Here is a 16,144-nt window from a genome sequence, read left to right on the forward strand (position 1 = left end):
AAACCTCACTTTCTACTAGTTGAACGACCAAGTTCAACAAACAGATGAGCAGACACGTGGGGCCTCGGCTCCACTCTTTACTCTGATAAAGATAAAAACAGAATGGGATGTGACTTCATCGTGCAGCGTCAGATTACTAATTCGTCCTGTCAGTATTTAAGGTTCCCGTATCGGTTGGTGCAAAGATGCGACTGTCATCTGGGCCCTCGTGATCTCCTGGAAGCCTGTATGAGAGGCCTTCTGCGTCAAAATTACCATCACCTTTGTGGATAAGTAAAGTTACTGGATTTGCAGAAGGTTTAAGACATCAAGAATGTCAGGTAGGTGACTATGTCATATAAATTATATATATAAAATAAATTATATCAAATGATACTCTATATAATTATTATATTATTGAGGAGAAAAAGTGCTGTTTGCTAGCTGACCTTCTCCACACAGGTTAAGTGAGTTTATAGCTTCCCAAAATTGCCCAACAATTCCAGCTGAACCTCAGGAACAGAACTGTAATTCCCTATGGTTGTTGAATTATAAAGAACCTGCAGTAGTGACCCAGTTTGACTTGAAATCAGAATAGACTCTGCGCCCCACACTCCACACTCTGCTCAAACTGTGTGCCAATTGAAATTTAACACTACTCGCAGCCCAGAGACTGCTGCAGACAAAAGGTTACATGCCTCTGCATCTAACTGCAGGCCAACAAAATGAGACTCGGACACGCCTGTCACGACCACACACTTAATACTCCACATGAAACAGCTTTTACCCTCATGGTGAAACCGTAATGGAAATAAAAGCCTTTTGTGTGAAAATGTTATAAAGTCTTACAGTGGGAAGTCATTTTTCAAAGAGCATAATTGGCTTGGTGTGTGTAGTTCAAGACACTTTGGTTAACACATGAAGGTTTGGACAAATGTGGGCTTTTGAAGGCTACTTCCAAGAGCTTTCTTAGAGGAGTGGGAGTAAAATCAAATTCTGCATAACTGCATGAAAAATGACTTAAATGCATTAGGATTAAGTCATATATATATTATATATTGATAGAAATCAACCCATTTTTCAGTCTGGATCAGTGCATTAGTGTCACTTCTACATAATTAACATGCTTAACTTCACTAAAACAGTGTTGTTATGGTTGCTGTTGAAGCTCTCATACAATAAATAAACCTGTGGTTGCCAAACTGGGAGCGGGGCGGGTCCCTGTAGAGTAGTAAAAGTTCAATGGGCCGTTTGACTTGTGAAACACACCGCACTGCTGGAACAGAGCCATCGTTGATGGTTTAAGTTTGCCCATTTCCTTACGGTTTCCTATCAAAAGCGAGCTGTGCATAGGGCACTCTGAAATGTTATGTTTAAATATGCAAATGGGGAATATCTAATGCTAACTTTTGGTGAAATCTACAGACACAAATAGACAAAGTGTAGTAAAACACACATATATTTTAGGCGTTTTTCTTTCCGCTGTCTGAAAGAAGACAGCAAGTCCAAGTTATGGAAGCAAAATAGCCCAAAATCTCTAAACTGACCAGCGCATGAAAAAAAAAAAAGTCTCACCATAAGTGTTGCATGATTGAATGTATTTTATTGGAGAATTTAAAACAGCTTAAAACAGCTATTGATTTTTTTATGGCAAGGATACCTGCACGCACACACACACCACAGTAAGCTTTCCATAAAAATATGTCTGTGCCTTCAAATATCCATGTTTTGTAACAAATATTTGGGAAAATTTGGAAAAATGTCTGAAGATTTGGAAATAATTTATTGATTTCTAATGCCACCTTTAGATATTTCTATCCAATGATTTACTAATGTGCCACAATAATGGAACTGTTTTGAGTTCAAATATCATTTGGGGACTTTTCCGAGCAAATATTTATATTGTTTGTGATAAAATCAGCATATATTTCTGCTCCCCTTAAGGTCTCCATGCCGACCATTTGCCACCCATGAATATTTCTCTAGATCTGCCCCTGGCTTTGTTACATAATGAGGCCAATATTCTGATCTTGCAACAACAAAACTCAAACTCAATTCATATTAGGTAAATGTCATTATTATCATTATTATAATTATAAGTACAGAAATGTCATCATGATTCCTAATGTAATATTTATGTTTGCAAGTTTTTAAAGGTTTTGTTTTAGCAAGCATAGCAAAGCATATCACATTAGTTTCAAACAAATAAAATACCAAAGTGGTTTTACATGTAATTCTGCCTTTAACATGAATGTTCCTGCAAGAAGGAATGGAGAATAATATCATAAAAAGTGTTGCATTTTCTTGGTTTTAAAGTAAAGTGATGTCAATTGTCTGCACATACTACCAGGCTACAAAAATGTAGCAACAATTATGAAATAGCTTTATACTTAGCTGCTTTTGTTTGAGTGTTTTCCCAGTATCTGTGTACACAAGTGAAATAAAAAGATTTTTTAGTACTTCATTAACCCTGCTTGGGGAAATGCAATTTTTACACTCTGTTGTTGAGGCAGACAATGATATCAGTACAGTCATCAGTCTAATCCTGTCATTCAACCATTCTCTAGCTGGGGAGGCCTTCGTCACTCTGGCCACCACAGACTCATACTGCATGGGAGCTACAGTGGTGGCTCGAAGCTTACAGCATCATGGGACATCTCGCAGCATCGTTATCATGGTGACACCAAACATCTCAGAACAGTCTAGGTGAGTGATACTTTTCCTGTTCTTGAGCATGAGTGCTGTCTGTGTGTCTCTGAACTCCAGAATTAAATTGAGGTGGACTGGAAAAGCTGATATTAGCCCCTAACTTTATTAACCTTTATATCTCAGGCTCGCCCTTAAGAATGTGTTTGATGAGGTTGTTATCGTGGATCTGATGGACAGCGAGGACCGCATCAACTTGTCCTTGCTGGGACGTCCAGAGCTCGGCATCACCTTCACTAAGATCCACTGCTGGACTCTGACCCAGTACAGCAAATGTGTCTTTCTGGATGCTGACACACTTGTGAGTACACTGAACACGCAGGAACATATGCTGATTGCACTATGTAATAGATTGTCTCTGTGATTGTTTCACATGATTCTGAAGACATTCTGTAGATTTTTGTGAAAGTTGTAACAGTCCAGGGTTACAGGATTCATTCTCATTGTCCCCGGGTGGTGATACTACCACTGTGCAGTGGCGGAGCCAATTTCCAATTAAAATTTTCTCACGTTGGGGTGGCACAGAAATTGGCATCTTGTTCAGTTTTCTCCTCATGGCGCTTTGCAGAAGTTAGATTGTGATGTTTGCTTATGGCCAAAACTGGTAGTCATGTGCATGTACAGGCAATGGGAGAGAACATTCGATTATTATTATTATTATTATTATTATTTTTTTTCATCAAACAAATGTTAGCATCATTGGACACTCCCCACACATATTGGAGCTGTTAATGCTAAGGTGTAAATTGCTAATGCAAACCAAATATTTCATGTTAGTGTTCCTTCACATTAACAACATTCCACTGGCAAAACATTGGGAGGCTTTTATTGTGAACGACCTCAGCAGCTTGTTAGAAATGAGTACCAGGAATGTTTATTGAGCTATACATTTCAATGCAGTAGGAGAATAACAGTCTAAGAGGTTTCATGTCTCTAACAACCAAGAACAAACTAAGAGCCACAATAATACACATAAGCTGTCTTTACATATTTTAAACCACCAGCTTTGCTCACTCTTCAAAAGGAATAATTCCTTGAAACAAACACAGAGAGCTCCGTCTAATAAAGTGATACTACACCAAAGCAGATATTGCGCATATCCCGCTACAGCATATCAGCATGTCAAACTGTACATCACTATCTATTACTATCTATAGCTATCTATCAGCCAACATACCGTCTTTACTCTTTCAAGGGTCAGCCACAGGTGCCCTGAACTGTTGGCCAATGTCAAACAATGTCCATATCAAAATCGATGCCAACACAGATGTTAGGGGACATGTCTGGAACATGTCGCTGCTGTGGCTTCTTCCTCTGTTTAGCCACTGCAAACATGTTCTCATGTTAGCAGGAGAAGGCATGTTTGAAGAGTGAGCTCCGTAAACAGAGATGGACACGGAGTCTCAAGGTCATACCGCAACTGACGCACATGCAGCTACTTGTACACATGTACTGTATGTGTCTGTGGCTAGTCTGGCTGGAGCTGGAATAAATGCTGTCTGAGATCCAGAAGAGAAAAGGTTTTAATATTTAGATTCTTTTTTATATAATTTAATTATTTGGGATGAAAGAAACCCAAAGTTGTTGTTTCTACAAAATGTATTTTGTAGTGTACATCGTGTCCATATTTTCCACAAAAAATACTGCAACTTCTCCTTTTTGGCCACAAAAGGTCCTTTCCAACTATTTTGCGAATTGAGCATTTTTTGAGCAAGAAGGTTAAATATTTTCTGTTTCCAGCTTCTTAAATGTAATGAATTGCTGAATTTTCCTGTCATTTTTTATGGTAAACAAAGAGTCTTTGGTTTTTCGACTGTTGGCTGGACAAAGAAGCAATTTGAAGAGGTCACTTTGTATTTTGGAATGTCCCAGTCGTGATATACTGATAAATTGTTTCAAATGTCACATTTTCATCAGATGCCACTTCCAAAATGTTTTTTTATTACCATGGGTATCAGTGAAGAGATGACTGTATGTGTCAAAGAGTTTTAAAGGCTTTAATAACACTAAAATTAAATATGTATCAGAGAATATTCAAAATTTAAAATATTTAGTAGTTTTTAAAGCCATACAGCAGCGTTGTTTGGGACTGTCTTGTCCACTGTGATGCTGAAAAGTTTAGGGAAGCGGCTGTGTGGGGTGGGGTCTTTATCTTTTTTAAGTTACTGTAAGATTTATGCACAAGTAGGAGAAAGTGGGTCATTTTCTAGCAATTCATTAAACACAGTCAGAAAGTAGGGCAGAATCACTACAATCTTTAAAAAAAAAAGAATTCTGTTTTTAAAAAGTTTATTTAGACCCCATGGGACTTTATTACTCTGCAATGATTTTACAGTGATTTTCTTAAATTTGTTGGATATGTTTTGCAAAATCTAAATAATTCAAGCAGTAAAACATTTTACAAATGTCTTAAGGAAATTCAGATTTATAAGGGCAATGATGACTTGAAAGTTTTGAAGTCATCATATATTTAAAGGATAGAATGAGTGGCGTTTATCACCATGTTAATAATATTGGCTTGTGAGCACCTTAAAGTGCACCTCCAGTCAAATCTCAGTGTTTCTTCTTGCTCCTACAGTTGGATATTTGAGCTTCACTGTGCAGAATGATATGACATTTAAAGTTTGACACTAAATCTGATTTTAAGGGGCGGGGACTACGAGCATGATTTATGACATCACAAATAGTGATGTAAAAACCTGAAGCCACCAGTGCACATACACTGAGAATGGACTAGTGAAGTAGGAGACATCTTGTGTCTAACAGGAATTAGCATATTCATAAATTATGGGATTTTTAATGAGGTAGAAGGATGCCTTTTTAGGTAACTTAAGGTGGAAATTATACTTTTTTCATTGAAAAAACACATCAGACACCGATTTTTGTTCAAAGCAGACTATTTGTATATGTCTTACTCAAATGGCAACCTCAGAAGCTGGCGAATGAAGCCAACATGGAAGTAACATAAACTGTGGTTCCTCAAACATTCATTCAGCCCGGCTAACACACACAATGCATTTGGTAAATGGTAAATGGACCTGTACTTGTATAGCACCTTTCTAGTCTTCCGACCACTCAAAGCGCTTTTACATTACGTGCCACATTCACCCTTTCACACACATTCAGTCAATGATGGCAAAGTCCATCGAACAGAAACTAACATTCATACACATTCACACACTGATGCACGGCATCGGGAGCAATTTGGGGTTCAGTATCTTGCTCAAGGACACTTCGACATGTTGCGGGGGGAGCCGGGGATCGAACCGACAACCTTCCGATTAGTGAATGACCCGCTCTTACTCCGAGCCAGAGCCGCTAATTTTTGGATTAGCTGGGAGCCGTCAAGATGGCTATGGACAGAGCCGACCACACTGAGCTTCACAACAGCTCTTCAGAAACCTATGGGTGATGTCACGTAGGCCACATCCAATTTAATTCTTTTTTTTTTTTTAATAGTCGCTTGCAGTGTTTTGAGCTGCACAAACTAGATTTTTTAATGAAATGCAGTTTAGGTGCATTTCATTGGGGTGCAGGCAGAAATGTCAGAGACCAATCTGAAAACCTGAACAAAACTATCCAATCTATTTGCATGATACCACTAGAGGGAAGTTAGAAAACATGTTTTGTTTCTCTGTAAGTTGGGTGAACTGACCCTCTAAAATAAACTGTCAGTTTGTCTCTTGGCAGATGCAACCTAAAAATGTTAGTCTCTCAGACAAACCTATTTGACCTCTGATGGTTCCCTCTCAGGTTCTGTGTAACGTGGACGAGCTGTTTGAGAGAGATGAGCTGTCAGCGGCTCCCGACCCTGGCTGGCCTGACTGCTTCAACTCTGGCGTGTTTGTCTTTAGACCCTCCCTCCAAACCCACGCCAGCATCCTAGATCACGCCCTGCAGCATGGCAGCTTTGACGGTAATACATGACTACATGTCTAGGTTGAGACTAACAAGTAGAGAACGCTGTGTGCTCTGAACACTGACTGAATACATTCATACGAAATTAAAAGAAGAAAGCGAGGGATGTGTTTGTTCATTGCGTTTCTCTCTGTGGTAAAAGTGGTCCATTGTTCAGTACAGACATTTATCTTGGCAATGTATAACACATGAAAGAATACTAATATTACGGAATTATTAATTCATAGGCTCTCAATTGTGAAATTTTGCCTCTGTCAGTATGTGGTTTTTGCAGTAGACTGTACAAAAGATGATTCAGAATTCACTTGCCACTGGATGACTCCTTTTAGCAACAGCATCTCAGATCAAAACAACAGGATAGAAATTGTCATCAGTCTTTCTGCAGTCTTTGCAATTATCACCAACACAGTTTTTGTCAAAATAAATCCTTAATTAACAGATGTGAAAATATTCATGAAAAGAGTTACAATGGCTACAACAAGTAAGCTAAAGTTAATCCTTGGGGACAAATGAAGCATCCACTAAAAGTTCTTGTTTTTACCACTGACAGGCTCAGATTATCCTGATCCCTACAGAAACAGCCATATTATCGTCACTCCCCACCAGACTCCATAGATAAAAACTGTAATCTAATCTCGCATATCATTCTGACACCATCACTTCATTCAAAGTGGATAGAAACAAAATGATCGGTCTTTGTTAGCCTTTCCACTGTTCCAACAATAACCAACTCTGGTTTGGTCGAAAATAAATCCTTAGTTCACTAGCGTAGATGAGAAAAACAGCAGTTTCAGTCACTCAGCTGCACACGGAGCAGACCAGCTAACTAAACAAACCGTAGAGGCTGTGATAGCAACACATGCAGAAGGATATTGTTTTGGTATCACAGCCCACAAATGTACTGTTTTGGTTCAGTCTCAGCGCTCTCAGCAACCTTGTTTCCAGCAGCAGCAGCAGCAGGCAGCTGCTTCCAGTGAAAAAGCTCTAAAAAACCCACTACCTGCTAAACCAGAGTTAAAAGAAAGTGAAAACTGGACTTACATTCATCAGGTGGACACAAATACAAATACATGTTAATACACAGGAGTTTAAAGAAGACATATACTCTTAACCTCTTTTCAACTTTATATTAATCCATCAGTAGAAATTAGATGTATTCATATATTAATGGTAAGGTTTGCTTTCTTCAACCTGGACATTGTTATAATGTCGTTTTCCATCATTTATGACCATCATTATGTAGTGCAGCCGTCACTGACACACTTTGATTATTGAGAATCCAAATGTTTTAATGCAGGTTCTTATTGGACAGCTCCCCTAAGAAGAGAATAGAAGTTACTTATGCATGTTTCACTAATTTTTATTCTCATATCGGTTGCTATCAGGGGGGGACCAGGGCCTGCTGAACTCTTTCTTCAGTAGCTGGCCAGTGGAAGACATCAGTAAACACCTGCCATTTGTCTACAACCTCAGTGCCAGCTCCGTCTACAGCTACCTCCCTGCTTTCCAGCAGTAAGTGTGTGTGCACCGCCGCTAGCTCTGTCCCATTATACTTTACACACTTTGTGGATTAGAGTTAACCACATTTTCAGGCTCACATAGATTTTTCTTGCAGAATGTTTGCATTAGCCATGATTAAAGGTTGTTACTCTGTTTACTTCATCAGTAGATTAACAGATAATTTGGGCTTTTCTCTCAGTAACAATAACACTGTACTCACCTAAATACTTCACTTCAATTTGTTCTGCTTAAACTTGAGTTTATTTGCATCCACTTACATCTCTCTTTATTGAGTTTGTGTGTTATAGTGCTGTGTCTAAAATTTGCTGAATGTTTTGTTGAAACACACCTTGAGACGGATGCTTCTTTGACATATTTGTATGGAAACTAAATTGAATTAAGGTTGTGATTTGGAACAGTATGTGCTACGTTGTTAATGTTGTTTGTTTTCAATTATTATTACATGGAGGCAGCTGTGTGTATCGTACTGTATTGTTATGTATCGTAATGTATTGTATTGTCATGTATTATAACGTATCCTCACGTATATTAACATATCGCATTGTAACGTATCGTATCGTCCCGTATCGTATTGTAACATTTCGTATTGTAGCGTAAATTAGTTTGGAGAACAGTTGAAGTACGACAAAATTGACAACACTTTTACCATAAAAACAGTATCTGGGGCATATAAAGTCCTATAAAAAAGTGTGTACACACTGACACTTGGTTTGGAACCTTACCTTTGTTTGTGCCATCCTCTAGTAACTTAATTGATACACTGCAGTTGTGTCCCTGCAGATTCGGCCACAATGCAAAGATCGTCCATTTCTTAGGACCAGCGAAACCCTGGAGCTCCAGCAGCAAGGCGGACGACGGCAGCTCACACACCATGGAACACTTTGTATCTCTGTGGTGGAAGGAATACGTCAGTCACTCAAAATCCTCTCAACCAGGGGAACAGCTCAGCCAAGACCGGGAGAAACCAGAACAGGTACGAACATCTGTGTGATCTGAAATCTTTATCTGTCTGATTAGTTGGAGAGTCATATCTTGCCTGAAAGTGAACCACTTCAAAGAGTTGGTTCAGTGGCCAGACCCACTTTAATACAACCACGCTGTTAACATGCTACACCAGTCAGGGAATGAAAGTTTATGAATAAAATAAAAGGCCTCTGATTCAAGTACGGCACTTTGCTCAGTTTGGATTTATGTTTTATCTACGAGCTAATGTGACATGAATTAAAAAATGACTCACACAAGTTAAGAAAAGCTAAAACATCATGAATAATGACTAGTGTTGTTGCTAATTGTTTATATCTGTCAAAGCAATATTCTTGTGCACAACTTAGCTGCTACACAACTGGCATTGAGCTTAATATGAGACAAATCAGAGTATACTGTAGATGTAGAGTAATATGGGACCCATGAAACAACATTTCACCAATAGTTTCACAGTTAAAAATGTCTATAGGTATATGTTTGACTGGGGCTGTATATAATCTATATAAGGTTCAGATTTTAAATGCACTGTTCAGCAGTGCCACTTGCTGTGCAGGAAGTCAAGCATATGCCATGTTTGGTGGACGCTCTGCAGATTTTCACTCCAAACACTCGAGCGGCACATTTCACTGATGACTTCCCCCTCTTTAGTTGAAGGTTTGTTAATCAGTCACATAAGCTGCTGCAGAGTTTGGCTGTGACATAAACATGCGGACCGGCAGCCAAACGCGACACATGGCTGCCCAGCCCTGGCATCGGCTGTCATCCCAACACTCAACATCCTCCCTTGTTTTGCAGATCCAAGAACAGGAAGCCAAGATGCCATTTAGGAAAACCTTGGACAGCTCCAATTCACTGCTCACACATTTTTCACCTCCTTCTGAGAGGCCTCATTCACCGTCTGAACCAAAGACGGTAAACCGAGACATCAAAATATTTATCATCTCTTCTTTTGCGACTCTGTCAGATATTACGCTGTTATGGCCACACTCCTCCGCCCAAAGTTAGAATCTTTAAAGCTGCATCCATCGGTATTTATGTATTAACACTGCTGGATGCTGTATCTGCTGGATGTGTAAAGAAGCTGCTGATTACAGATTTTTGTGTTCTTCCCAAGTGACAGTAAAGGCCCTGCACACCCACGGTATGTCCACCCCAGGTCTGTGCATCCGGGACAGAAATGGGATGTTAGCCTAGCTTAGCACAAAAACTTGAAGCAGGGGGAAACTGCTAGCTCCATCAACAAAGAAGAAAAACCCATAAAAAAAACCCTTTAGACACAAAGTTCATTTAAAGTCACACATATTTGTTGAAGTTGTAGTCATTAGAGATATTTGCTAATCAATCCATTAGTTAGCTTAATGAATGGCCTTATTAGCATAGCAGCTTGTGTTTATGATATATCATTGTGATTATTATGGTGGCTTATTAGGCAGCTCGAGTGCCTCTTGTTAGTTCCAGTAGATGAGACTGTTAATTTATGAGTATTTCTGCTTGACTGCATTTGACTCCAGCAGAAAAAAGAACAACAGAGCCTATTATCTGCCACAGGCCTCAGAGCTTCTCATTGCATTTCTGTCATTTGTTTCATTCATTTTCAACTTGATGTATTGTGTTTATACAAGCTTGTAAGATTAGCCTGAACAGACACACGCCCACATACATCAGCAGTGTTTATCAAGCACTCCACAGTGAGAATGAAGCAGAACCAAGTCGTATTTCTGCTCTGCCACTGTATGATTTCACACTTTTAGCCTCACATCATGTGCTCACGTTAGCATATTTTGTAAAGCATTTGTGAGTGACATGACTGTGTCTGTAGAGTTCCCTCACAGATAACACACCGTTGGAGGAAGAGTCAAGATCATCTGAGAGCACAGAGATCCAGGACTCACTGTTTGGAGCAGAGGGCAGCGGGGGCAGCGGGGGCAGCGAGGGTGCCACGGACACGGAAACACATCCTGTATGTTAAACATCTGACTGCTATACCTACCTGATTACAATACTGGTCAAAATATAAGAGCCAGTGGTTTAAAGATACACTCTCCATGATTCCAGTTGCTCAATATTGAGATTTTGAAACTTGACTGTGAATTTGAAAGCTAAAGGTAACAGTACGGCAATGGAAAAATACCCTATTACAAATAAAATGGCCCCAATTCAGAGTGATTTGTTAACAATGATGCAGCATTTTAATGTCAAGGAGGATATTTTAATAGCTTTATATACTGGGTAGTTTAATTTATAACAATGTATATTTATGTATATTTTATACATTGAGTATATGTTTCACATATCAAATCATGATCTAAAAAATAACTGTCAGATAAACACATCTATATTTCTCATAGCATGAGGTGTGTTTTGAGGTGTGCCTTGCTCTTTTTACATGTTATTTTTATACACATAAACAGGCCTCAAATAAGTTCCTTCACTGACAGCACTGACAGATGTGATCGTTCATGCTGACTCTAACTCTCTTCTGTAGCTCCAACTCCACAGCTGTACTGTACCTTCGAAACATCAGCAGTGAGTTGGGAGGCACATTACCAGAGTTATCTTATTAATTACAAATCCAAGGGCCGCCTCTTTGTGGAGTTCTCTCTCCTGATTGGACAAAGTGGGAGCGGGATACCAGAAAATGTATTTTCTGTTTACTGCAGAAAGGAGGGACTGGGTGACACCTGTTACTGACTGAACACTATATCAGTGATGGCTTCTGGAATGTAGAGCTATTTACCACTTATTTTAACAATTAAACCTTTAATTTAAAATAATAATAATAATAATAATAAACACTTAAAGGTGCCTTATTTGAAACTCAACACAGATCAGAGATGATACTGGAATGTATGAGTTTATAATGAGACCCAGGTTAGTTGAAAGTCTTCATAAGATGAGCATGAAAGAATAATGACAATCTACCAATTCTGAAAATTTATATGCTCAACTGCACATTCTGAGAGCTTGAAACTAGAACCCAAAATTCCGCCTGAATAGAGAATCTGATGCTCCTTGTGATAAATTCCCTTTGAAGACTGATTTATTATTCTCCCACTTCATCATGGCAGACGGCAGCAGACACGGAAGCAGAGCGGCTGGAGCATCGCAGGCAGTGGGAGGTCGGGCAGATTGACTACCTGGGCAGAGATGCCTTCCAAAACATCCAGAGGATGCTGGACCGCTTCCTGGATTAACAAATCACACACAGGAGCAGCTCTATAACCCAAACTGACCTGTGTCCTTTTGAAGTGTCCTGTTTGGTAGAGTTTAGTCTGAACACAAGAGTGACTGCTTTTCTATGCTGTGATGTCAGGATTTGACTGATATGTGTTTTTTGTCTTTAAAGTCCCTATGTTTAGGATTTCTGACACCTAGTAGTAGCATCATGATGATACAGCTAAGAGTGAGGTATACCACTCCCAACCACACTGTGACTGACCTGGAGACGGAAACAAACACATACACTGAACTAACTTCACCGAGATTGTTTCATTTTTCTACAAACAAAAACCGAATCCTTTGAAAGATGATAAAATCTACACTTTAATATTTGATATTTTGTGCCACTGTCAATAAACAATTTTAACAACCCTAACCCTTAAACAATAATTTTGACATGAAACAGTAGGGTAAACATAATTACGGTTACATTCCATTTAGTGTAGCAGAGCCTTCTTAGTGAGCCAAAATGGAATGAAAACAAAACCAGACTATGTTTGACCTAAATGAAACAGAACCTTAATTAGTATCATTAGTAACGCCTGTGTTTACCCTACTATTTCAAATGGCTGCAGTGAAAAAGGTCTATTGAACTCTATATCCAGGTTTGACTTGGTAGTTTGAGTAGGTACATTCATCGTTGTTTTGGAAAAAAGAAAAGATAGAATATCACCCAACCTATCCTTCAAGTCTATATCGCAGAATCACTTAAACTCCAAGGAATGAAGCACCTTTATATGTAGTAGTGTTCAAACATACATATTTAATGTACTCCAGAGAAATACTTGTCTTTTCTTTACTTTGACTCCAGAATTTCTTACCATCCACTTATGTTGTTCACACTCTGATAGCACTCTATGTTACTCTATTAATACCAAACTGACAGTCGCTTCAGTTGATGCAATATCTTGATATTTTGATTAGCTGCTGCAACAGTAGCAAACAATCATCTTCAATCAAACAAAGAATCAATATTGCACAGAAACTTTCAGGTAACTGCACACAGGTAAATATAAACATTATGTCCTCTGCTTCCCACCCTCTGAGTCTCCATCTGCACCAAACCTACCATAGGTCTGTTTCAAGCAATGGCACATCAAGTCCTTGTTACATTGCTTGTTTTTAGCTCTACACTTTAGCTCAAATACACATTTAGGTGTTTATTTTACTACACTGAGTCTGTTTGCATCTGTAGATTTCACCAAAAGTTAGCATTACATAATGCCTCATTTGCATATTCAAACATAACATTTAAGATAACTTGTAATACAAAAAATAATTGTCAAAAAGTAATCAGCTGGGGAAGTTTCATTGATTTATTTTTAAAGCTGTTGACAGTATTTTCTGATTTATGGAGTGATAAAGATAGATATCTAAAATTCCCTCTGTAAAAACCTTTGACTCAAATATGTCAACAAAATGAATTAAGAATTTTTAACCTGGCTTTATCCAATGTTCAGATTTCTGGAAATGTATGGAAATGTATGCAAATTAACATATTTGAACTTAACATTTCCGAAAACTTGTAATATAAAAATGTATTGTCTTAATGGAAGTAATCAATTGAGGGAGTATCATGGTGATATCTATGAGTTAAATTAAGTTAATTTCTACCCTATTCACCTGTGGTGTCCTCCCATAAACTGTAATATTTGTGGTCTGTTTGTGCTCTGCAGTAATAAATACTGTAATACATGGAAGAAGAAGATGTTGAAACATTAGAGAGTCTTTTAGTCAGTGCCCAGCAGGTCAAAATTTCTCTATACAGGCCAGGTAATACAACTTAACAGAGAGTAAAGTTTCTAGTGATAAGCGAATAGAGGCTTTGCTTTCAATATTTGAACAGTTCTCGTAAGGAGTTTCTTCTGAAAAAACGCTCATAAACTCACCACAAATAACTCCAACAACTGTCTTCGAATATTGTCTCTTCATATTTTCATTATAATTAGTACCAAATTGCAGTTATTTCAACATTATTAAATATGCTATTTGATATACTACATTACAAAAAGGAAAATATTGACTTGAAGTTAATGATTCAAGGTCTTCAAATTGTGAATGCTCAACTAAACCTTCTGAAATGTATCCATGTTGACATTGAAGGATTAGACATTTCTCTTTCCTTTTTGTACCAATACCAATTTACTTGTGTCATCTGAGTCCACATAGAACCCCCCCCCCACAACACATACAGACACACAGACTCCTAACTTGTATGTAATTCTTCCACCAGGGGGCACTGTGGCTCTTCTATCAGAACTGTCTCCATCATGGCACCAAATCAGAGAAGCAGGAACACAGATTAATAGATGTCTGACTGCAGTCAACAGTATGCTGTGTGATCCGTATCCACTGGGCACATGGTGCATGTAATTTTCATAGTCATTCCTCCCATAATGTTGTGACACAGCGATGGAAGATAGTGTGCTGAATACAAAACGAGTGGCGGGAGGCGAGCTCGGGCCACGGGCTGTGCTGTCACTGAGAAGGGGCCTTATGATGATTGCTTTGAAAGGCAACCTGGCACATCGCTGCTCTCGGCTGAGCGGCTCCCGCTTGACTCCGATTCATCAAGATTAAAGTGCGAGCACAGATCTGGGATAAGTTGCTGTTTTCCCTTGACCGCCTCATTCATTAAGCCCTGAAAAGGAAAAAGGAATCAGAGATCAGTCCCCGCAGACGATGACATTCTTTGAATGACGCTGTTAGAAGCTGCTCTAAACCCAGGTTACCTAACAGGAACAGAGATATCTTTATTTGGGGCTCTATTGAGAGTCTGCAGGTTCAGTCCTAGCAAACAGACAACAGCTGAGCTGACTGTTAAGCTCTCCTCTCAGGTTGAATGAGCATAAATCAGTTCCTGTTAACGATTTGCTGGCAGACTGGAGTCTAATCCTGCATTCGCGTTGTGTGTGTGATTTAGCATAAATATGACCTGTCAACTGGGAGAAGTCGTTCATGTCAGCCTCCTGGTGGTAATTACAAGCAGAGATTGACAAAGTGTGTCAACACATGCTGCAAATGCTGATATTAATTAACCAGTGTGGTGGTCTGAGATAATCAAAGGCAAAATTACAAGTTCTATATAATGACAGTATTTAAACCAGTTAGGAATATTAAGCAAAGTCTGCTGCAGTTCATTTATGGTTCAGCAAATAAAAATTGTCGCTCCCAAGCAGCCTAGCCGATCCATATGGGATGAATTGGGCAACGTGGGCTTAAAACGGGCGAACAGCAAGAGCCTCAACCAGTGAGCCAATTATTAATAGCCTATAGGAAACTACACACAAAGGCTCTTTTCTTGCTAGCATTCTGCACAGTGAAGACCAAACATTCAACTGTAGGAACAAGAAAAACAAAGATTTCTGAGCAGAGGGGGCTTTAATGTTGGGGATGGCACATAAGAAATAGGTTACTGTATATAGTATGTTACATATGGATCCTGCTGGGTCCAGTGAGGTTTGTTCCATGACTATGACAGTCTCTGGAGGAAGAAATAATCTAAAAAAAGAAGAGTCAAAATCGAAGCAGTAGAGGCAGCGATTATCCTGACTTTTTGAGTCCCGCTCTCATTTCCCACAATTCAACTCAACAGCTTATTTCCTTCCTCGTAAACACCCACTCAAACCCCACACCCCAACTTTGTAACGCAGACCTTTTGTAATATAGTTTATAGTATATTGTTGCATGTTCAAGCCATCAGCATATATCAAGATGACGTAATGACATGACATCTCCCCAAAAGTGAAGCCAAAAGTTCAAGATCGCCCCCTTGTGGCGGGCTGCAGTATAAATGAAAAGCCTGTTGCTTCCATGT

The 16,144-nt window shown here is 39.0% G+C and overlaps 1 protein-coding gene across 2 annotated transcripts; it reads left to right on the top strand.

Moving 5' to 3' along the window:
• The first annotated feature begins 27 nt into the window (after window positions 1-27).
• Window positions 28-14,033, top strand: gyg2 (glycogenin 2). Of its 2 annotated transcripts, XM_051427291.1 has the most exons (9): window positions 30-320; window positions 2,547-2,685; window positions 2,812-2,986; window positions 6,439-6,601; window positions 7,989-8,115; window positions 8,905-9,097; window positions 9,904-10,020; window positions 10,928-11,068; window positions 12,177-14,033. In XM_051427291.1, the coding sequence occupies exons 1-9, from the start codon at window positions 314-316 to the stop codon at window positions 12,300-12,302; spliced, it is 1,188 nt and encodes a 395-aa protein (XP_051283251.1). In that variant the 5' UTR covers window positions 30-313; the 3' UTR covers window positions 12,303-14,033. The 2 variants fall into 2 exon arrangements, with proteins under 2 accessions (XP_051283252.1, XP_051283251.1); XM_051427292.1 differs by lacking the exon at window positions 9,904-10,020 and having other exon boundaries at window positions 28-320.
• The last annotated feature ends 2,111 nt before the right edge of the window (window positions 14,034-16,144 follow it).

This window comes from Dicentrarchus labrax, unplaced genomic scaffold (genome assembly GCF_905237075.1).
Source record: "Dicentrarchus labrax unplaced genomic scaffold, dlabrax2021, whole genome shotgun sequence".
NCBI lineage: Eukaryota > Metazoa > Chordata > Actinopteri > Moronidae > Dicentrarchus > Dicentrarchus labrax.

Bases quoted from the DNA above. Each gene is read 5' to 3' on its own strand.
- gyg2 (XM_051427291.1), top strand. The intron at 2,987-6,438 runs GTGAGTACACTG...GTTCCCTCTCAG, and splicing joins TTCTGGATGCTGACACACTT to GTTCTGTGTAACGTGGACGA. The intron at 6,602-7,988 runs GTAATACATGAC...GGTTGCTATCAG, and splicing joins GCAGCATGGCAGCTTTGACG to GGGGGGACCAGGGCCTGCTG.